Source organism: Kogia breviceps, chromosome 17 (genome assembly GCF_026419965.1).
Source record: "Kogia breviceps isolate mKogBre1 chromosome 17, mKogBre1 haplotype 1, whole genome shotgun sequence".
Taxonomy (NCBI): domain Eukaryota; kingdom Metazoa; phylum Chordata; class Mammalia; order Artiodactyla; family Physeteridae; genus Kogia; species Kogia breviceps.
Window position 1 is genome coordinate 37,762,268 of NC_081326.1, and position 22,611 is coordinate 37,784,878.

Genomic DNA, 22,611 nt, shown 5'->3' on the forward strand with positions numbered 1-22,611 from the left:
AGGAAAAGCATATAACATGAAAATCTTACATGTCTCTGTGGTGGCCTGTATGCTCCTTTCCAGTTTGTCCCCTGCAGTGGTTCTCAGGGGCTCATCTACAAAACCTCCAGGAATCACTGGAGCACTGTATGATTACTACTAACTAAATAAAGGGAGTTACTCAGTTGTGTGTAACAGAAGTCAGATCCGAAAGACTTAACAGAATCAACAAATGAATGATATGTGGTCAATTAGAACTGAACAGGATCCCAGCATTCTAACTTGGATAACTTCTTGCCTGATGTAAATGAGAGTCTTGTCTCCATGGTAGAAATATGGAGGAGACTGAGATCCTGAATATTCTATGGATGCTATAGTTAACAAAAAGGAGGCATGCAGGAAGGGTACTGGATAAAATCTCTGGGTTTCAGTGATGAAGCTATGACCCCCAAATCTCCCTGTAGAACCTATTCCTAGTGAACAGGCAGGACCATGTGTGAAACAGGATGTCTCCTTCTGCTTAGGCTTCCTTTCCCTGTGTACCATCCAGTCCCAGGAACATAAAACAAAAGGAAGAAGCAAGAGGAAGACCTAAGAATCTACAGAGAAATTCTGAAGAGAGAACAAAAGTAGAAAACGAAAAAAAAAAAAAAAAAAAAGAGAGAGAGAGAGAGAGAGAGACTCCAGAAGACCTTGCATTGGAAAAAGCAGTCTCATGGAGCCCCCACTCAGCTGCATAAGAATGGACCTTGGGTCTGGAACCCTTCCTTACCAAGGGTTAAGGAGCCCACACAGACTGTGCCTGGTTTATTACCTTATGTGGGAATCTGTTTCCTTGTTTCAATCTCAATGAGTACTCTTTTGTCTGTGCTTAAAGCATGTGCCTCATACGGTACCTGACCAACCCCACTGTGATGACTGTCCTCTAAGGTGAGGGAACAGGGTTCCTTTCCCTGCAGCATGAATGGATGCAGCGCCTAGGCTAATTACCCTGTGTCAGCAGCAGGGAGAGACCTGCTAGCTATGGGGTGCTGATGCCCACTATGGAAGCTGAGCTTGCTGTGCCTCTTCTCTATGTAAGTTAAGTGCTGTCCCATCCAGGGCTTGACTGCATTGTATTTTTTTTTTTTTTGAAACTCCAATCAATACCAAGATGCAATGGGCAGAAGTGTTTGGAGTTTTCCCCAGGATCAATAATTGGTACATTGTACTCTGCTTGACACCATGCCATGTGGACACCAAAAAATCCTGTCCATAAGGACTATGGCCAGAGGCCTCGTGGTCTAGGTCTAACCCACATTGGTCCTCTGCTCCCTTCCCAGGGATGAAATGAGGGAAGAGAGCATTGAGCTCCCCTTAGAGTTTGGAAGATGACAGTAAACTAGAGAATGAGGGAATGAAGCAAGTTTTGATCTTTTCCATTTCAACAAATGTGTATTAAATGCTTATAATGTATTACACACAACTCCAGGAGACAATGGTGAACAAAAATGGACATGGTATTTACTCTCGTGAAGACTGTAGTTCAGGAGAAGAGAGTAAACTAGTGAAAGAATTATTCAACTAAATATAAATTTACGACAGGGATAAGAGCTGTAAAAGGGAAATACATGTTCCTCTGAGAGTATTTCATAGGAGGGCCTGGCCTGCTCATGGAAGTCAGGAAGAGAAGTGACAGATGAGCTGGAAGGAAAGGAAGAATTAACAAGGTAAAGGGAAATTGCTGGGAAGGGGAAGGGAGGAGAGGTGGTGCAGGCAGAGAAGTGCACAGGCTCAGTGGCAATCAGAGAACTGAAAGAAGGCCGGTGTGGGCAGAGTGCACAGGACAATGAAAGGCTGCAGGAAGAAGTCAGACCCTGCTGGGGGTTACGGTTCACGTTAAAGACTTTGAGCTTTCCAGTGGAAAACCAATGAACTATTTTCCACGGAGAGGTGACATACTAGACTTGCATTTCAAAAGATTACTCCAGCTGAGGTCTGGAGAATGGATTAGACTGTGGCAAGAGTATGCACATGAAGACAGGTCAACAGGTTATTTTGACTTCCAGTTTAAGGTGACAGTTTGAACTGTAGTTATTTTCACTCCTTTCAGAAATCCAAATAAAATATCAGAAAGGGAACTTTCAAAGGATTTCTGACAAGAATGAAGATGATAGGGTAGGAGACAACAGCAATAAATCTTTGCAAGCAGGAATGAGATGGATAGGTGATCGTTTCTTTTGTGAATCCAAGAGGATTCTGAACTGACGGCGGAAAAAGCTAAGAAGCAACCTTATATGCACCGAATAAGTCCTCAAAGGCTGAAGAGGCCTCAATATCTTCTGCTGGGGAAGGAAGTGAAAACAGAGTTGATTGAACATCAATTTATGAAGCACTGAAGACATGCACTTAAGGCTCTTTCCTTCCAGTACAAGAAACCTGTCTCTCCCTCACTATAGCAGAAGATTGAAGGTTTATTCTCTGGAGAGAGTACTACTTAGGGACAATGGGTACAGATGAGATCAGAGGCTCTATAGAGAAAAAAAAGGGCATCATGTGGATGATGAAATTGAATGATGAAACTCACACTCTCTTTCCCCACTAAAACTGGTAACCAAGCTTAAATCCTTCAGGGAGAAGATTATTTCTGGGGAATTCATCAGCACAACAGGGGGGAAACTACTAAGTAAGTGTGGGGGAAGACTAAAGACATTTTCAGATATCTAAGGTCTCTAAAATTTCTGTCTTATGAACCCTCTCAGGAAGCTGCTGAAGTATGTGCTCTGCCCAAAGAAAGAAGTAAACCAGGAAATAAGAGGATATACAATCCACTAAGCCTGAGATCTCTCTTTTCCTCTTCCAGCTTAATAGAGTGCATATTCTCTTCAATCTTGGTTTACTCCCTTGAGGAGATATCATATAATATAGTGGTTAAGAACATGGATGCCTGAGGCAACAAAAATAAAAATAAACCAGTGGGACTACATCAAACTAAAAAGTCTTCTGCACAGCAAAGGAAACCATCAATAAAATAAAAGGGCAACCTACCACATAGGAGAAAATATTTGCAAATCATATATCTAATAAGAGTAACTATCTGAAATATATAAATCACTCATACAATTCAGTAGCAAAAACCCCCCAAAATCCAATTTTAAAACGGGCATAAGATCTGAATAGACATTTATCCAAAGAAGACATACAGATGGCCAACAGGCATGTGAAATGGAGCTCAACATCACTAACCACTCAGGAAATCCAAATCAAAACCACAATGGGATAACACCTCACACCTGTTAGAATGGTTATTATCAAAAAGACAAGAGATAAGTATTGGCCAGCATATAGAGAAAAGGGAACCCTTGTGTACTCTTGGTGGAAATGTAAATTGGTGAGCCATTATGGAAAACAGTATGAAGGTTCCTAAAAAATTAAAAATAGAACTATCATATGATCTAGCAATTCCACTTCTGGGTTTTATCTGAAGAAAATGAAGATACTAACTCAAAAAGATATATGCACCCCCATGTTCACTGTAGCATTATTTATAATAGCCAAGAGATGAAAATAACCTAAGCATCCATCAATGGATGAATGGATAAAGAAGTTGCGAGATACATATATATACACACACACACATACAAACACACACACAGTGGAATATTATTCAGCCACAAAAAAGAATGAAATCTTGCCGTTTGCAATAACATGGATGGAACTTGAGGGCGTTATAGTAAGTGATAAGTCAGACAGAGAAAGACAAATACCGTATGATCATATGATCTCACTTATGTGTGGAATCTTTAAAAAAAAAAAGCCCAACTCATAGATACAGAGAACAGATTGGTGGTTGCCAGAGGCAGGGGGTGAACAAAATGGGTGGATGGTGTCAAAAGGTACAAACTTCCAGTTATAAAATAAGTCATGGGGATGTAATGTATAGCATTGTGAATATAGTTAATAATACTGTATTGTATATCTGAAAGTTGCTAAGAAAGCAGATCTTTAAAGTTCTCATCACAAGAAAAAGAATTTTTAACTATATGTGGTGACAAATGTTAACCAGACTCATTGTGGTGATCATTTTGCAATATATACAAATATTGAATCATTAGGTTGTACACCTGAAACTAATGTTACATGTCGGTTGTGCCTCAATAAAAATAAATAAATAAAATAAAATATTTTCCTAAAAAAATAAGAAAAGAAAATGAACACAGATTCCTGGATCCTAATATAAGTTCTTTTTTTTTTTTTTTGCGGTATGCGGGCCTCTCACTGTTGTGGCCTCTCCCGTTGCGGGGCACAGGCTCCGGACGCACAGGCCTAGCGGCCATGGCTCACGGGCTTAGTTGCTCCGCGGCATGTGGGATCTTCCCGGACCAGGGCACGAACCCCTGTGTCCTGCATCGGCAGGCGGATTCTCAACCACTGCGCCACCAGGGAAGCCCATAAGTTCTTATTGGCTCTCTCTGTTCCTAAATTTCCTCATCTATAAATGGGGGATAACAGTATCTACTTCAAAGGGCTACTGTGCAGATTAAAGCCACTTGAAGGAGAACCTGGCCCAGAGTAAATGTGTTAAATATATTGAAAGGAGATTCATAGTTCTGAGGAAGAATTGAGGATTTTTTTAATGATAGCACATGATAACTAAAGAAGCAAAGAAGACACTCAAATAAGAGAAGGATAAAAATTGTGGTATGGTACATGACTCAAATGTGAACAGCATTTAAGTACTCATAGTAATGTAAAAGTGATTATTACTCTAACTGAAAATTTAAAGTAAATATATTAAAAAGATGGAGAGGTTCAGAAAATGTGATAAAAGCAAATCTTCATCTTCCATAGCAGGCAGACAACTGATAATGCCTACAGCTGAAAAATTAAGTTTAAAACAGGCCATTGCAGTAATTAAGGGGTGGGGGGAAGGTTGTATTTAGGGTGGCAGTGATGGCAGAGATTAAGAAAAGTCAAAGAATTCAAGGGATATTTGGGCAATAAAATCAAAAGATATTGAGAAGATAAAAATCAAGAAGTCTTGCTAATGGACTGAAATGGGAAGTTGAAGGGAAGGAAAGCATCAAAAGTTATTCCTAGAGTTTTGGCCTTTATTACAGTTTGGATGATGTTGCCATTAACTGAGATAGAGGACACTAGAAGAGAGCAAGCTTGTGGGTGGGAGAAGGGAGGGAGATCATGAGATGTTTTTGGACACCTGGATTTAAAGATACTCCATTCCATCCAAATGGAGTTTTTCAAGAAAACAGTGGAAATACTGATTCAGAGCTCAGAAAAATTATTTGGCCTGGATATAAATATAAATGTGAGTCATCTACAAAAAGTGGTCATTAAGTCATGGACATGACTTTCCCTAGGAGGAAAACCAAAGAATGAGAAGAGTCAAAAGTCTAGGAGTGAGCCCTCAGGGATTCCACATTTAATAGCCAAGTAAAGGAGTCTGGGCCTACAAAGTGTGGAGAGCAGGAATAAGCAGAAAGTATATTCTAGGAATAACCTGGAGGAAAACCAGGAGAGTGTTCCATCATGGAAGCCAAGTTCAGTTTGGAACATACTGAATACAATGCAGCAGTTGTTTATCTCTAGTTGTTTATATCTAAGAATCTGGAGATTGGGAAAGAGTGCAAGACTCACCACACAAAAGGCCCCAATTGTAGATTTTGACCTAATTCCCCTTTTGACCACCACCTCCATTTCCGCACTTTGAATTTAGCCTTCATGTTCTTTGTAGTATTTTAGTTCATTAATCCCCTCATGGACTCACTTACCTTTCCCTTTTATTTGTGAATGCCCAGGAAAGCACATCCAGGGACTCAAGAGCACCAGTAAAGAATCAGGGTTAAAAAAGCGTGGACTCTGGTGTCAAACTGCCAGGGTTAGAATCATGATCTGAGTGTGACCCTAGGAAGTCCTAGATGCTTTCTGAGCCTTGGTTTTCTCATCTGTAAAGTAAAGGTGATGATAATGGTCCCAATTTAGGATCAAATGAGATATTTCAGTGCCTGACACATTGAAAGCAAGAAATTAATATAAATTATTTCAATTATTATCCATGGTCTTAACTTCCACCAACATATTAGATAATTCCTATAAGTTGAATTTCTACCTTTAAATTTTTTCTTTATTCAATAAGAAGTCTTTATCTGCCCCAAGTATTTTCTATGTTCCTTTAATGTCACAGTCCACCCAGCCACCCAAATCAGAAAACCTGGGAATGATCCTTATTCCTGTTTACTTCCTCTATCCAAGTCATAAAATTCTCACAATTCTTCCTCCTAAACAGCTCTTTCATTTATCTTCTCCTGCCTCTCCCTTCCTCCCCTGCCCTATTTAGACCCTAGATTTCTGCTTTAGCTTCCCAGGTGGTCTCTACCTTTAGAGGTTTCCATATACCTCTTTTCTACAATATTTTCTAAAATGCGAATCTGATCAACAGTGGTAGGCAAATAACAGGCATTCAAGAACATTCATTTGTATTTCTTCCTACTTTTCCAGCCTCATCTCCTGCCACTGACCATACACAACCCACACCTCAGGGATACTGAGATATGTGTCATTCACTGTTATGCCTGCTCACTTATGCCTCTGGGTCTGTTCTGCTGGTCCAGCTACCTGTTCTGTCCTACAGTGTCTCCTGCTCTGTGACTTCTTCACTGATCTCCCTCCTACCCACCAAGGCAGGGGTAATCTCATCTTCAAGTGGCACAGTCTCAATTAGAGCAGTTACCTCAAAATATTTTAATGATTTGTTTCTATGTATTTCTTTCTATGAAACCCCTGAGGGAAAGTGCCAGGGATAGCTCTTGTCCCTAACAAGTGTCTACTCATAGAAGTGCTCAATAAAAGTTTGAAAAATGATTGAACTCCCCACCAAAGATGAGATGCCCTCTGACTTCCCATAGGGCTCTCTTTCCTGGTGATTATGCCTCTCTTAACTCAGTTTAGGGATTCAAAAACACAATAGTCTTTGGAACACTCAAGATGATTCCCATTTCCAGCTCCAAACTCTTTATCAAGCCCTAGACCTCTACATCCATTTCTGTTATACCTCTCTACCTGAGTAAGTAACTTGTTCAACATAACCAAACTACACTTGTCCTCTCCATAAACTGTTCACTTTGACCCTAGGACTTTCCTAGTCTATCCTCTAGATGCTCCCACTCCAACGTGATCTAGCCTTTTTGCAGGTAAGATCTAGACTTGCTGCCAATTTTCAACTCTAAATGATTTCCCTTCCAATTATCCACTCTACCTTTTCAAAATATTTCTTACTTTTACCTATGTTCTTTACTTAGAAAACTGATCTTGCTCAATTTCTCTGATCCCTAGCCCAAGATATATTGATGGCTTCACTCATCTTTCTTTTTTCCTTCTGAGAATGACTTTCTTCCCCTTAGATGGTCCTCCTCCCACTCTTACTTTAAGTCCTTGACCCCTTCCTAGGAGCTCAAGAGAGAGTCAGTTATTCCTCTCTTTATTTTAAATTTCTCTTCTACTACTCCTTTCCTTTACTCTCCACTTATAGACATATTTTTCTTATCCTAAAGAAAAAATTAAAATTCTTTTAGCTCAGTCCCTTCTTTGCCTTCCTTTCAATGCCAAAATAGTCTACATCTGGTGGTTGCTCTTTCTCAGTACTGTTCTATGACTTGCTTCTACCCCATCACTGTAATAAAACTGCACTCTAAAAGATAACTAATGATCCCCTAATTTCCAAATCCAAAGACTTTTTCTCAGTCCTCAGCCTCCTTGACTTTTTGTAGCATTTATATTGTTAGGACACACAGCATTGTGGTTAAGCAGCCCCAAGATTTAAACTGCCATAATTTAAAGTTGCTTCTGTAAATTGCAAGCCTTGAATTTTGGTAAGTTTTAAAAATCTTCTGTCTCCATTTGTCATCTATAAAAAAAGAGATGATAATAGCAGTATAGGTTTCATAAGGTTGTTGAGTGGATGATAATTTTGGTAAGGCATGTTGCAGTGCCTATCTCATTCTAGGTGTTCAATAAGCATTTGCGATAGTGTTTGAACCCATCCTTTCACTTTTGGGGGGTAAAGTTCTTCCTAAGTTGACATTAAAACATGTTCTTCTTCTCATCCACTTCTATGTATAACTCTTTCACTTCTTTGCTGGGTGATATTGGGCATGTCTTTAAGCCTGATAAGTGGAGATTACTACCTATTCATAAAAAGATTGAAATGATACATGTAAGAAGTTTAAGTTTAGCACAATATCTGGCATACAGAAAACATTTTCTTCTCTGACTAAAGAGACAGAGGAAACATCTCTGGTTCAGTAACTTTCCTTCTTCCTGTCTTAAATCTGAATGTTGATATCTGGTGTAAGGCAATCACATTGCAGGTAGGAGGGAAAAGCCAAGAAAACTGCAGAGATGACTCTCTGATATCATTGAATGAACACCAGCAGCCCCTACCTCCAAAATTCCCATGTTTGCTTTTGTTTAAGCCACTGTGAACTGGTTTAAACTACCTGATCTTCTATTACTTGCAATGAAAATATTCCTAATGATACAGTCCCAATTTATGCTTAACAGTTTTAGCTAACAGTCTTTTTGTTATCCTTCTAGGCAGTTTATAAAGATGAACCAAGAGTATCTACAGTTATTTCCAACTTAACTACATCTATTTTGAATCCTTATGCTACAAATAAACTATTTAGCTCTTTGGGGAAGTTTTTTTAGGTGCAGTGCCCAAAGGTCTTAGACAACCACATAGTTCCACTGTCTGTGGTATAAAATGGCAGTATCATCTTGTTAACTAAAGACAATAGGTTTGTCCTACATATTAGAATATGCCTTTTTTCTCTATTCTGCAAAGAAGCCACTAAATAGATTGAGAAGATAACAATTGAGTAAAGCAACTCGTTCAACGTAACGAGTATGAAAAGATAACAACAATTTTGGAGTTGGCCAGATGGAGACAGAGTCTAGTTTCACCACTTCCTAAAATGTAAATTTTTTGATCCTCAGTTTCTTTAATTGTAAAAGTAGCCAAAAAAGGGGATAGCATTCCTGCAGAGGGTTATTATGAAGAGTTAAGGTTAATGCTGTCAAGTGCCTTCCATAGTGCACAGTGTGGAATACAAAGAATCTGCTCTTTTATTGCTTCAATTATATAGTAGACAGTGAGTAAATTTTACTGCCCTGACCACTCCCACAGAGCATTAAGGAAGACTAGAGTTAAAATTCACCCACAGGAAGCTTTTGCAGATTAATTGCAACTATTCTGACCATACTCTTTCTGAGCCCCCATTAACATTTATGGAGTCATACGTTTTTCAAAAATTATATTCAGATAAGTGATTTCTACTTCAAATTAGACACTCCAACAACATGGTAATTACTCAAAAAACATTTTTTATAATGCCTATTTAAGGAACAGTTTTCATAACATACACCTTCTGTGTCATAGATATTAGCGACATAGTGAATGCTGGTCTTTTGGGGAAGGTCACATGACAAATTCTAGTCCTAATGGTGGCTAATAGTTAAAGTTATCTAACTTCCTTAGATGCATTTTCCCACACGTACTGAGAACATTATACGTGTGTATTTTCCTTAATAGTGATAAATCATCATTTTTATTATGAACTTTGTGGGTTTTTTTGGAAAGCCAAAAGTCATTTCAAGATACCACTGATGAATAAGGTGGCTTCAAAATATGCCAGATTTTATTGGGGGGGAGAACAAAATACAACAACAAAACAAATAGAATACAACAAAAGCAGAAGTGAAATTTAAATATTAAGAAATAACTTTTTCTTTTATGACCCAGAAACTGGCTTTGAAGTTAATTCTAAAATGTTTCGGGGCTAACAGCTTCCAAGAGTGCCCATTTTGAAAGACAACAATCATGTATGTGTATATTTGATTTTAAAAAATAAGTTCCTTTTGTATTCACAACTGGACTAAAGATCTCACTTTATAAACATGATGTCTATGCGTAAAACACAGAACATGGAAACACAAAGAAAGGTCTGTCAGGAAAGATCTGTTTTTAGTGCTTGAGCCAATCTTCCAACATTGCATATTTCAAATCAGTGTTTTTCCTACTTTTTTGACTAATGTATTTTGACAAATACATTGTTGGAATGTCTCCTTTAACACGAAAATGACCTAGTCTGTGTAAATTTTGATGTAAATATCATTTAACAGTTTAATGAAGCAATACTTAATTTGTGTGATGAAAATCAGATATTTTCTTTGCTGTGGTTATCTATTTCGCGACCTCCTAAATTGATTTCACGTCCCGCTAATGGGTCGAGTAGCAGAGTTTGAAGCAAACGTTTTAAATAGCCGGTCCCACCTGCCAGGCTCCAGGGTTAGCTTGCCTCTAACTCATCCTTTCCCAGACCAGCCAGCTTCCCGCGGCTTTGGTAACCTAGCAACCAGGCAGCGCAGGCAGACACTTCCGGACCGCAGTTGTCCAATCAGCTCTGCAGAGTTGTCGCGGAGGCTGATGGGGCGCCGGAGACTGCGCGGCTGATAGTGTGTGCTTCACGGTGACGGCTGGACGCGGCACTGTGGTGGCAATGGCGGCTTGGTCCACCTTAAACGCTGCGGTTGTGACTCTGTTCCTCTTGTTGGTCCTTCTTCGCGTCTCACAGGCTCAAACCTTCTTCTTCCCTTTCCGACAGCCGGAGACGTGCGGCCACAACCAGTACTTCGATATCTCCGCGCTCTCCTGTGTCGCGTGTGGAGCCAATCAGAGGCAGGGAGCTCGAGGTGAGACGGTCCGGGATGGGCCCTGGCCAAAGTAACACCTGCGCCTTGATGCTGTCCCCAGACCCCTTGTCACTAAAACATCTTTTCGTCTGCGGCAGAATGTTTCAGAAAGGTTAACTGCCAGCGCCTGAGAGGAGGGTTTCCTTGGAGCATTGCAGCTTGCACACAACGAGTGAGGTTGGGGAAACCCTGAGTCCGCTACCTCATAGGCTGTCGTAATTAATTTCTCGGATCCAGTCCCCCACTCCTCATCCGGGGGGTCTTTAGGGAGGCACCTGGAAAGCTGACTACCGAAGGAAAAAAATAGAGAAGTAATCTGAGGTGCAGAGGAGCAGGTGACAGAACAGGTTAGGGAGGGAATGCAAATTAGCGCTTGTAAGCTTTGATAGTTTTTGATCTTTTCAAATCCCAGAATTTAGAGCTGGAAGGGACCTTAACCGTAATCTGATCCAGCCTCCTCGTTTTACAGATAAGGAAATGGAAGCCCAGATGAGGTCGTAATGTCTTCTTTGTCTTATAAATTGGGGACAGGAAGAACTCCTGTCTCTTTGCCCATCAGTCTTGACCTATGTGTTTCCACTATGCAGTCTGTCCGTAATATTATAGATTTCCTTAGGATTTAGGCTTTTCATTGTTGAATATTACTGATTTCCCTTAAAGTCTCTTTAGATTAAGCTTAACTTTTTTTTTCTTGAGACATTCATCATTTGGTCCTAGTTGTCCTCACTGAAACTGCTCAGAATAAGACTTTTCCCATATTATAAAGTTTAGAATATTTTTAATCTCAGTTTGGGCCCCCAGGGTATTAACTTTCTGCCATTTTGAAATTTCATGTATCTTTATTTAAGTCATTGTGTAGGACAGGTCAGGATTCTCAGGTGAGGAAATATGAATGAGAAAGCATTTCCCAGACTCTAAAGTGTAAGGGTCATAGTTATGAACCCTGATATCATAAGCATTCTACTACATGGATTCTTATGGGTGCTGTATCCACTTAATGGCTTCTTAGAGAATGCTGTCCTTACCTATCCAGCAAATTGAGTAGTGATTATCTTACAAAGTTTACTATCTTTCCAAACAGAGGAAAACAGTGATTTATTTGAATCGAGATAACTTTCCTAATAAGGTTTTTTTTTAACATCTTTATTTGAGTATAACTGTTATACAATAGTGTGTTAGTTTCTCCTTTACAACAAAGTGAATCAGTTATACATATACATATGTTCCCATATCTCTTTCCTCTTGCATCACCCTCCCTCCCACCCTCCCTATCCCACCCCTCTAGGTGGTCACAAAGCACAGAGGTGAACTCCCTGTGCTATGTGGCAGCTTCCCACTAGCTATCTAATTTACATTTGGTAGTGTATATATGTCCCTGCCACTCTCTCACTTCGTCACAGCTTACCCTTTCCCCTCCCCATATCCTCAAGTCCATGCTCTAGTAGGTCTGTGTCTTATTCCCATCCTACCACTAATCTCTTCATGACATTTTTTTTTCTTAGAGTGCATATATATGTGTTAGCATACGGTATTTGTTTTTCTCCTTCTGACTTACTTCACTCTGTATGACAGACTCCAGGTCTATCCACCTCATTACAAATAACTCAGTTTCATTTCTTTTTATGGCTGAGTAATATTCCATTGTATATATGTGCCACATCTTCTTTATCCATTCATCTGTTGATGGACATTTAGGTTGCTTCCATGTCCTGGCTATCGTAAATGGAGCTGCAGTAAACATTTTGGTACATGACTCTTTTTGAATTATGGTTTTCTCAGGGTATATGCCTAGTAGTGGGATTGTGGGGTCATATGGTAGTTCTATTTGTAGTTTTTTAAGGAACCTCCATACTGTTCTCCATAGTGGCTGTATCGATTTACATTCCCACCAGCAGTGCAAGAGTGTTCCCTTTTCTCCTAGAGTTTTTGATGATGGCCAATCTGACCGGTGTGAGATGATATCTCATTGTAGTTTTGATTTGCATTTCTCTAATGATTAATGATGTTGAGCATTCTTTCATGTGTTTGTTGGCAATCTTCTTTGGAGAAATGTCTATTTAGTTCTTCTGCCCATTTTTGGATTGGGTTGTTTGTTTTTTTGTTATTGAGCTGCATGAGTTGCTTATAAATTTTCGGTATTAATCCTTTGTCAGTTGCTTCATTTGCAAATATTTTCTCCCATTCTGAGGGTTGTCTTTTGGTCTTGTTTATGGTATCCTTTGCTGTGCAAAAGCTTTTAAGTTTCATTAGGTGCCATTTCTTTATTTTTGTTTTTATTTCCATTTCTCTAGGAGATGGGTCAAAAAGGATCTTGCTGTGATTTATGTCATAGAGTGTTCTGCCTATGTTTTCCTCTAAGAGTTTGATAGTGTCTGGCCTTACATTTAGGTCTTTAACCCATTTTGAGTTTATTTTTGTGTGTGGTGTTAGGGAGTGTTCTAATTTCATACTTTTACAGGTAGCTGTCCAGTTTTCCCAGCACCACTTATTGAAGAGGCTGTCTTTTCTCCACTGTATATCCTTCCCTCCTTTATCAAAGATAAGGTGACCATATGTGTGTGGGGTTATCTCTGGGCTTTCTATCCTGTTCCATTGATCTATATTTCTGTTTTTGTGCCAGTACTATACTGTCTTGATTACTGTGGCCTTGTAGTATAGTCTGAAGTCAGGGAGCCTGATTCCTCCAGCTCCATTTTTCGTTCTCAATATTGCTTTGGCTATTCCCTAATAAGGTTTTGTTTTGACAAAGTAAATTTGAATGCATTGAAAATATGTGTATGGTTGGATGAAATAGAAATGTAAAATCTCCCATAGCAGTTAATCAGTAGTTTGGTTATTAGTTTAATAGTTACAACTTAATAGTTTATTTATGCTTGCACTTAAAATGGTAGCAAACACAATACCTACTGTGTGCCGGACAGATTCTAAGACCTTTACAGATAATAACTAACTTATATTAACCCCGTGAGGTAGGTACTGTTTGTTGTTCCTATTTTACCAAATTGGAAGCCAAGGCACAGAGAAGTTCAGTACCTTGCTCAGGGTCACACAACTAAGTAGCAGAATCAAGATTAGAACCTAGGCAGTACTGGCTCCACTGTGTTGCTTTTATTTATTTATTTATTTTTTTTTTTTTTTTGCGGTATGCGGGCCTCTCACTGTTGTGGCCTCTCCCGTTGCGGAGCACAGGCTCCGGACGCACAGGCTCAGCGGCCATGGCTCACGGGCTTAGTTGCTCCGCGGCATGTGGGATCTTCCCGGACCAGGGCACGAACCCGTGCCTCCTGCATCGGCAGGCGGATTCTCAACCACTGCGCCACCAGGGAAGCCCTATTTATTTATTTTTAATATTTATTCATTTGGTTGCGCTGGGTGTTAGTTGTGGCAGGAGGGCTCCTTAGTTGCGGCTCGCGGGCTTCTTAGTTGTGCCATGCAAACTCTTAGTTGTGGCATGCATGTGGGATCTAGTTTCCTGACCAGGGATCAAACCCTAGCCCCGTGTATTGGGAGCGCAGAGTCTTAACCACTGCACCACCAGGGAAGTCCCTCTGCTGTCTTACTCTTAACTATTCTCAAGATCTTAAGTGTTATTAAAATTTTCCTATCTTGGAGTTTTATTTATCAAGGTCAAAATTGGCTCTTTTCTTTTTAGGAACTGTATGTGTGTGTCTACCAGGATTTCAGATGATCTCTAATAATGGAGGACCTGATATTATTTGTAAAAAGTGCCCAGAAAACATGGTATGGAGTATTTATTTTAAAAAATAATCTTACTGTAGAAAATAGTAAGTTAAATACCTTTGTTTTTTAAACTACAATTTAATGCTGTAATCTAACATTTTCCCACAGAGTTTTAAATTATTAAGCCAACTTTGTTTTTACTAGAGTAAATTTTGGGAGATCAGTGAAATTTTGCAAACTTGGAAAAAGACAAAGATATTGCTTTACTTTTTAAAATCTGAAACCTGAAAAAACACAAAGCTGTGAAAATTTGAGTGTCTTTATTTTTATTTCACAGAGAAACTGAGTTATAAAAGCAAATATCAATAGATGAGTGAATGATACATATATAGAGCAGTTTTGCATCTGTGTATCATTTGGTACAGAGTGAGTTCAGTGTCTTAGATTTAGCATCAACAGTTTTATATAATGATTCATGTTCGTAGTGGTATCTGAGTGATAAGTTCATGAAATGCCAGTTCCATCAGTAAATAGGTTAATATCTGTTGCTGTTTTGTTAATCATTTCATTAAATCATAATTTTTGGAAAATTAGTAAATTAATAGTTACTATATATGATGATTCTTAATTAACAGAAATATATCTTTGAATCATCAGTGTGCCAATTCTGCCTTTATAGTAATGTTTCTTCTCATTATTGTATTAAAAAAATTGAGGGCTTCCCTGGTGGCGCAGTGGTTGAGAATCCGCCTGCCGATGCAGGGGACACGGGTTCGTGCCCCGGTCCAGGAAGATCCCACATGCCGCGGAGCGGCTGGGCCCGTGAGCCATGGCCGCTGAGCCTGCGCGTCCGGAGCCTGTGCTCCACAACGGGAGAAGCCACAACAGTGAGAGGCCCGCATACCACAAAAAAAAAAAAAAAAAAATTGTGTCTGGGAATTTAATATTTAACATATAAACCAGTCCCGGTTTATGACTAGTACTTACAGGTTTGATGATCATTTTGAAACTTTATATTTTTGGAAATATTGACCCTAGCAGAATTACAGTGATAAAAAGCTGCTAATATGAAATGGTGCCAAAGCAGATTTATTTTTCAGTGACATTACTAAGCTATCATAATTTTTAAATAGTCCTACATGTATAAATGTACTAACAGATATAGGAGCATTTCTTGATATATCCAGTCTTTTCAACCAAAACCTAAAATAATTTGTGGCATTGTTTTGTTGTTACCATTGTTTTCTATTAATTTTGGTTACATCCATATTTGTAATAAAATTACTGTATTTTTACCCCAGGTTTTTTTTCTAAACCATATAATAAGCCCAATTTTTGATGATGTCATATTTTATCAAAAACCTTTACTAGTACAAACTATTAGGGGATAAAAGGAAAGATCTCATAATTTAAACAACTTTAAGTATATTTATTTATCATAAAATTCATCCATTTTAAATCATAACTGATTGTTAAAAGCTATTGTATTTGAATTTTTAAAAATTAGAATAACTATTTTAGAACAGGTAAGACTAAACTATTAATTGGCCATCTGTTGATTAAATAGTGTTGAATTTCGTTGCATTTTTTTCTTTGTAAATGGAAAAACTGAATGACATTATTAATCATGAGAGTAAGGACTCATTTAAATTGAAAATCATAAGGAAGAAAGAACTATTGCCTGGAGTTAATAGTAGTCAGTACTTATAGTAATAATAACATAGTAGTCAGTACTTATAGTAATGATGTATAGCTTAATTTTTGAATATAAGCACAAATTGTCTATCCAGGAAATCTTTATGTGGCTCATATTTGTATAATTTATTTGCATATCTCCTGAAAATTATACACTATTGTGGCTTTTTGAATTTACATGATCAATTAAGAAGGAGAACATTAATTAAGAAAGGGAAAATAATTTTTTTTTTTTTTTTTTAATTTAGAAAGGTGTTACTGGAGATGGCTGGAACTGTATTTCTTGCCCTGGTGGTTTAACTGCAGAAGGAAAATGCTACTGTCCCCCTGGCCATATTTTAGGTAAGAAGTAGATTCTAGAATGTGTCCTTATAGACCCTTTTTTTTCCTGTTTTTAATGTACATTGTATACATTGTAACCACAGGAAATATGTGGTATTTTTTATGTAAATATTTCATACCCCAAACATTGTTCTCCAGCATACTTTTTTCAGTTAATGGTATGATCTGTTAGATCTACCACATTCTTTTTAATCCACTCCATGGTATTTCATAGCATTTTGCTATTTAAAATATTTAGATTATTTTCTAACAAATAATGTTTTGATGAATATTCGTATGCACATGTTCAAGTGTTTCTGTGGGTTTGGTATCTGAAAATGAAATTGTAGTATTATAAGGTATGTGAATTTACAATTTTAATAGATACCACCAAAAGCCCTCTAAGTTGTGAAACTTATCAGAAGTCTATGAAAATACTTGTTTCCCCAAATCCAGTGTAACAGGAACATGCAGGTGAGAAGTAAGAAATTCTTTGAGGAAAATGTATTAATTTATGATGATGATGATGATTTGGAAATTGGTTTCTGTATTTTTTTATGTGGGAATAGGGAAGGCTTCACTTTTCGATGCTTTATTATGGATGGTGCTTGACATGTCTTTATGCAAACAAGGTGTTTTGAGAATTACTAGAATAATAATTACAACTGGGTTTTACTAAGTGTATAGAAGCTTATATATTGACTATGAGTTAACATCTTATTGTTTCTAAATTGTTTAGTGGAAAGAGATGTTAATGGAACGTTGTTGTCTCAAGCAACTTGTAAGCTCTGTGAGGAAAGTAAAAACTCTTTTACAATAGCAAATGCTTTAGGAAACAGGTAAGCAGTGTGCTGGGTGCTGACTTCATTAATATCTTATATATATGTAGAATCTGTGCCTTTCCTATCAGATTCCTTGCTCCTCACAATAACCCAAGGAAGGATAGAAATAAACAGGTAAAGAAGCTGAGGCCCAGAAAATGAGGCAGAATAGGGTTTAATTCTTGTTTCAGTGTCTTATTGGTTGTTTGACTTCACTCGATAAGTCTGTCTCCTTGTCTTCAGAATGGGGACATACCACCCACTTCATAGGCTGTTACCACAGCTCAGAAACATACTTTACATACCTAAAGTTCTTAGCTAAGTACTACAGAGTAAGTGCTCAGTAAAAGGTAGCTAATTTTGTCTGTCATGTAATTTGTACATAATCTATAATATAGTGCATAGTATATAATAGTAACTTTTATTTGCAATCTACTTATATACTAGGTACTATCTTCATATATTATATTACATAAAAATATGTTAATAAATGTGATGATAATTATCATAACCCAGGTATCCTGGTTTGTAGCCTTATTCTCTGTCACTTCCTGTTCCCTATTTATGCATGCATACCTGCACACCACACACACACCCCTCCCTTTCTTTAACTCAAACACATCATCGCTATTCCAATTCTTCAATTTTTTTTAGATGCCTACATTCTGACCTCCCTCTAAATACTGTTTTCTCTTCAGTTCCCAAATTTGAGATAGAAAATACTTGAGCAGTTTCTCCTGGGGATACTTAGTATTGGATCATCTTTTCTCTCAGGCTGACCTAGGTTGTAGCATCCAAATACAGACTACTGGGTTGATCCCTTGTTCCTCTCCTCTTACACCTCCCTAAGCCTAGTTTGAGGTCTGTGCTGTGCCCCAGCTCCTCCTCCTACCTGTTCTATTTTGTAAGTAATGAGTACCCGTAGAAACCTATCAGTGTCCCCACTAGTCCACTGCCTTCCCTCTCTCCCTCTATATCATTCATTAATGAAAAATATAAAGTATTTTCCTAAAATAAATAAAGACGAAAAGACTTTAAGAGTGTTTGTTTTAGGTTTGATGAGGGTATAGATACTTGTTTCTTTTCAGCGTATGTTACCTTTTTGCTTTGTGGCAGAAAAATAAAGAAAGTATATTCGATAATAACTACTTATAAAAATGGATTTGGTTTCATTTTATATGAGTTTGTTGGGCTCTTTTGTTATTTGAGTGACTTAACCATCTTTGCTATTCAATACTATTTATTTTATATTACCTGCGGTTTCAAAAGAATATTCGCCTATTATTGGCTAATTTTATTTATTTATACCTTGCCTTGTAATACAAAGAGTAGTATATCAGCATTAATGCTTTTAATATGTTTACTTTATTACAAGTAATTGCTTAGTTGAATGAATCTATTCTAATCTAATCAGTTAGGAGGACAAGTTCTCAATTAAATTAGGGCTAGTGTAATTTATTAACATTAAAAAAAATTATTTTTGTTATATTGACAGGTGTGTCCAATGTGAACCAACATTCATTAATACCAGCAGGTCCTGTGTGTGTTCAGAACCTAACATTTTAGTAAGTCTAATCAAATTGATAATGTATATACTTTTAAATTAAATTACTTATATTCTTCCATAAACTTTTTTTTTCTTATTTATTAATGAAGACAGGGGGATTATGTTTCAGCAGCACAGGGAATTTCCCTCCACGTATGATTTCAGCTGCACGTTATGGAGATCTTGTGAGTATGCTTCAGTTTTATTTTGTTCTATTGTTAAGGATATTTCTGCATTTCTTCCTTTGGTAATTAATTTGGGGCTAAAATGAGAAACATTTATGTGTAAATCACTTTAAAACAGAAATTATCAGTCATTAAGAAACATTAGGCAACAACTCAGCATTATAATTTATAAGTACAGTTGCTCTCTTCTCTACCTTAGCTCATTTCTTTTACAGTGGATCTCAGAATGTTTAAGCTGGAAAGGTCTTTTATAGATCCTATAAAGAATGCAGTATAATATAGTTAAGGGCACTAGAGACTCTAGATTTGAACCCTGGATTTACCAGTCATTAGTTTTATACCTTTGGACTTTCTAAACGTCAGTTTTATTGTCTGTAGATTGGGTATAATAATACCTACCTCACAGAGCCTGTACATGGTAGTCACTGGAGATTTGAGGATTATTTGTATCCGGCCAAGTTCGTTGTTTATAGATGAGAGTGTGATGGCATATAGTTAGAGCTTTTGCAACAGAATCTGGTGATGACAAGATCTGGGATGTAAAATGGGAAGTGAATGAATTGGAACTGAAGAGATCATCAGTCTGAGAGAATAGGAGTTAGATGACTAACTAGGAGTTAGTTAATGAGTAGAGCTTGTGTAGACAGGCTAGGATCTGGTTGCTACAATCATTACTGAATAAATGAGAGTGACTAGGGGGGCTGTAAGGATAGCCGTGATGAGGGTGGAATCTGGAATCCTCACAAATAAAGCAAAAATTCCTCTCCAGTATAGTCTTGTGGGATTATAGGCAAGTACCAAATATTTGCAGAAAAACAAATACTAAAATAGACATATACATAGGGAGCTTAAGATCATCCAAAAATTGGCTCGTTTGTAATAGATTCATGTTTTCTGGGCCATTCTTCTCCAGTCTCGGATTATAGTGACATATACCATTTTCAAATTTCAAATTTCAAAATTTCAAATTTTCAGACCTTTAATTTTCATTTTTTTCCTTTTCAAAATAAGTAAAAATAATTTTGCCAAAAATTCCAACAATGTCTCTTTTTCATTTGGGGGCTCAGATTACCAGTCATTTAGAGGTCATGTCCCCTTCAGTCTCCTCCAGTCTGGAACAGGTCCTCAGTCTTTCCCTGCCTTTCATGAACTCGACAGTTTTGTCATTTTACTATTTTTTTTTGGCCATGCAACACAGCTTGCGGGATCTTGTTCCCTGACCAGGGATTGAACCCTGGGCCACAGTAGTGAAAACCCAGAATCCTAACCTCTAGGCCACCAGGGAAGTCCCCTAGCTCACCAGTTTTGAAGACTACAGGCCTTACAATCCAGAGGGTGACCCTCAACCTGGGTCCATCCAGTCTTTTTTCATAATCAGGACATGCCTGTTAGGAAACCACAAAAAAGATGTGCTCTTCTCAATCCATTGCATCACATCAGGAGACACATGATGTCCCACCACTGGTGACTTCAACCTAACCATCACCCCCTGCTGTAAACTCACCACATCTGCTGTTAAGTTAGCATTTTCCCTTTGTATTTGGTAGTATTTTTGAGGAGAATTTCCAAGGTTACACTTCTTCTCTAAACCTTCTCTAAACTAAGTAGCTTTAGTTTCCACTGATGTCACTTGCCTTCATCAACCACTACTATGATGGTTGCCAGATGTTTCTATCATTCCTTCCACATTATTAACGTTCTGCTGTAAGGAATTTTCCCTTCCTCACCTTTATATATTTATTTGTTCAGTGAGGACAGTATGGATTTGTGGGTTCCTATTTTATTCATTTTTTATAATCCAGTATATGTATTATTTGTTTTGGTGCTCAAATTGTCATAGATTTGGCCATTATTAGAAGCCCCTTTGAGTTGGTTCCTATGTCTTTTTGACATATCTCTATCATTCTTTGAGCATTTCCTTACTTTCTGGCACAATAAGATTTCCATGCTCATCTTGTACTTTTCCTGCTTCAGCCCTGGAAACAGTTATTTCTCTAAGAAGCTCCTAAGGATAATATTTAGAAACCAAGCTTACCATGCTTAGTATGCCCTCTTTAGCAGACATAGCTAGAAAATACATACACACATTATGTATATACATACACACATCTATAACTATTTCTGTATTTATCCTATAGTTCTATATAATTTTATGAGAGACATCCAATCCTCCTCAAGTAACATACCAGACAATCAATAAAAACTTTCAAAATATATGAATCAGTGTCTTCCCATTCCCTTTTTCCAAAAACAGCTTACGTCTTGGTTTGTTTTCCCAACTTTAATTTTGAAAAATTTTTAAGTTGCAGAAAAGTTAAAAAAAATAATAATTTTGCATATATCTTTTAGTAGTTTAACCAATTATTAATATTTTGCCACATTTGCTTTATCTCTCTCTGTGTATGTAAATGTATGCATATGCACACATACACATCCATATTTTTTGAGTCACTTGAAAATAAGTTGTAGCTATATAACATTTCACTCCTAAATACTTTATTATGTAGCTCCTAAGAACAAGGGCATTTTTCTGGTATCACACCTAATAAGATTAAAATTAATATAATAGAATTACCTGATATACTGTTCATATCCAAATTTCCCCACTTGTTTCAATAAAGTCTTTTATCCCTCCCCACTTTTTTTGGCAAGGGGGACCCCCCAGGATCAGTGAAAGACCCCACATTGAGTTAATCTTTTTAGTCTCCTTTAATTTAGAACAGAGAGACCCAGAACTGTTCTGTTTTGCTTTTTGCGTTTTTTTGTTTTTGTTTTGGCTTTTTTTTTTTTTTTTTGCTTTTATGGCATTGACTCTTGCAGAGTCAAGGCCAGCTTTCTTGTAGAGCATCCCACACTCTGAATTTTTCTCATGATTAGACTCAGTGAAATGTCTTTTTGCAAAAATATGATATAGGTGTTGTGTACAGCCCATTGCATCAACAAGGAGCACATAATGTCAGGATGTCCAGTTAGTGGTGATGCTAAATTGACTGCCTGGTCATGGTGCTGTCTGCCACTTCTCTCCATTGTAAAGGTACTGTGACTAATAAGTTAGTCTGAGATTTTACTTTGAGACTAGGTACATATCTATTTGAGCAGCCATTGATGAACCTTACCTGAATCAATTATTAAATTGGTTATTTCAAAATGATTTCACAATTCTGTTGTTCCCTTTATATTTTTAGTTAGCAGTCTTCTTTTTTTTTTTTTTTTTTTTTTTTTTTTTCCGTGCGCGGGCCTCTCACCGTTGCAGCCTCTCCCTTTGCGGAGCACAGGCTCCGGACGCGCAGGCCCAGCGGCCATGGCCCACGGGCCCAGCCGCTCCGCGGCATGTGGGATCCTCCCGGACCGGGACACGAACCCGCATCCTCTGCATCGGCAGGCGGACCCTCAACCACTGCGCCACCAGGGAAGCCCCAGCAGTCTTCTATAAAGAGTGCTTTCTTTTCTGTCTGTGCGGTTTTTTTTAGCTTGATTGCAAACTCCAGGTATCATGAGTGTGTTATAATCTGTCACTGTTATTCTTCTTTTCAAAGCTCAAATTGTCTCAAATTTGGACTTCCCTTTGGTATAGCCCCTGTGTTATTTTGACATGTCTCTTTCAGTCCTTAGGCACTACCTTGGTTTCTCTATACTG

The 22,611-nt window shown here is 37.9% G+C and overlaps 1 protein-coding gene across 5 annotated transcripts in view; it reads left to right on the plus strand.

The window, feature by feature from the left end:
- TMEM67 (transmembrane protein 67) overlaps window positions 1-22,611 on the plus strand; it is a 62,213-nt gene that overhangs the window by 3,419 nt on the left and 36,183 nt on the right. For 2 of the 5 annotated variants that reach the window (XM_067017953.1, XM_067017954.1), the window contains exons 1-6: window positions 10,453-10,725; window positions 14,378-14,466; window positions 16,350-16,443; window positions 17,162-17,261; window positions 18,739-18,808; window positions 18,900-18,974. In XM_067017953.1, coding sequence (XP_066874054.1) covers window positions 10,533-10,725; window positions 14,378-14,466; window positions 16,350-16,443; window positions 17,162-17,261; window positions 18,739-18,808; window positions 18,900-18,974 — 621 coding nt within the window. In that variant the 5' untranslated portion in view covers window positions 10,453-10,532. Of the gene's footprint in view, window positions 1-10,452; window positions 10,726-14,377; window positions 14,467-16,349; window positions 16,444-17,161; window positions 17,262-18,738; window positions 18,809-18,899; window positions 18,975-22,611 lie in introns of those variants that run through there. The other 3 variants (XM_059042874.2, XM_067017955.1, XM_067017952.1) reach the window with 3 other exon arrangements.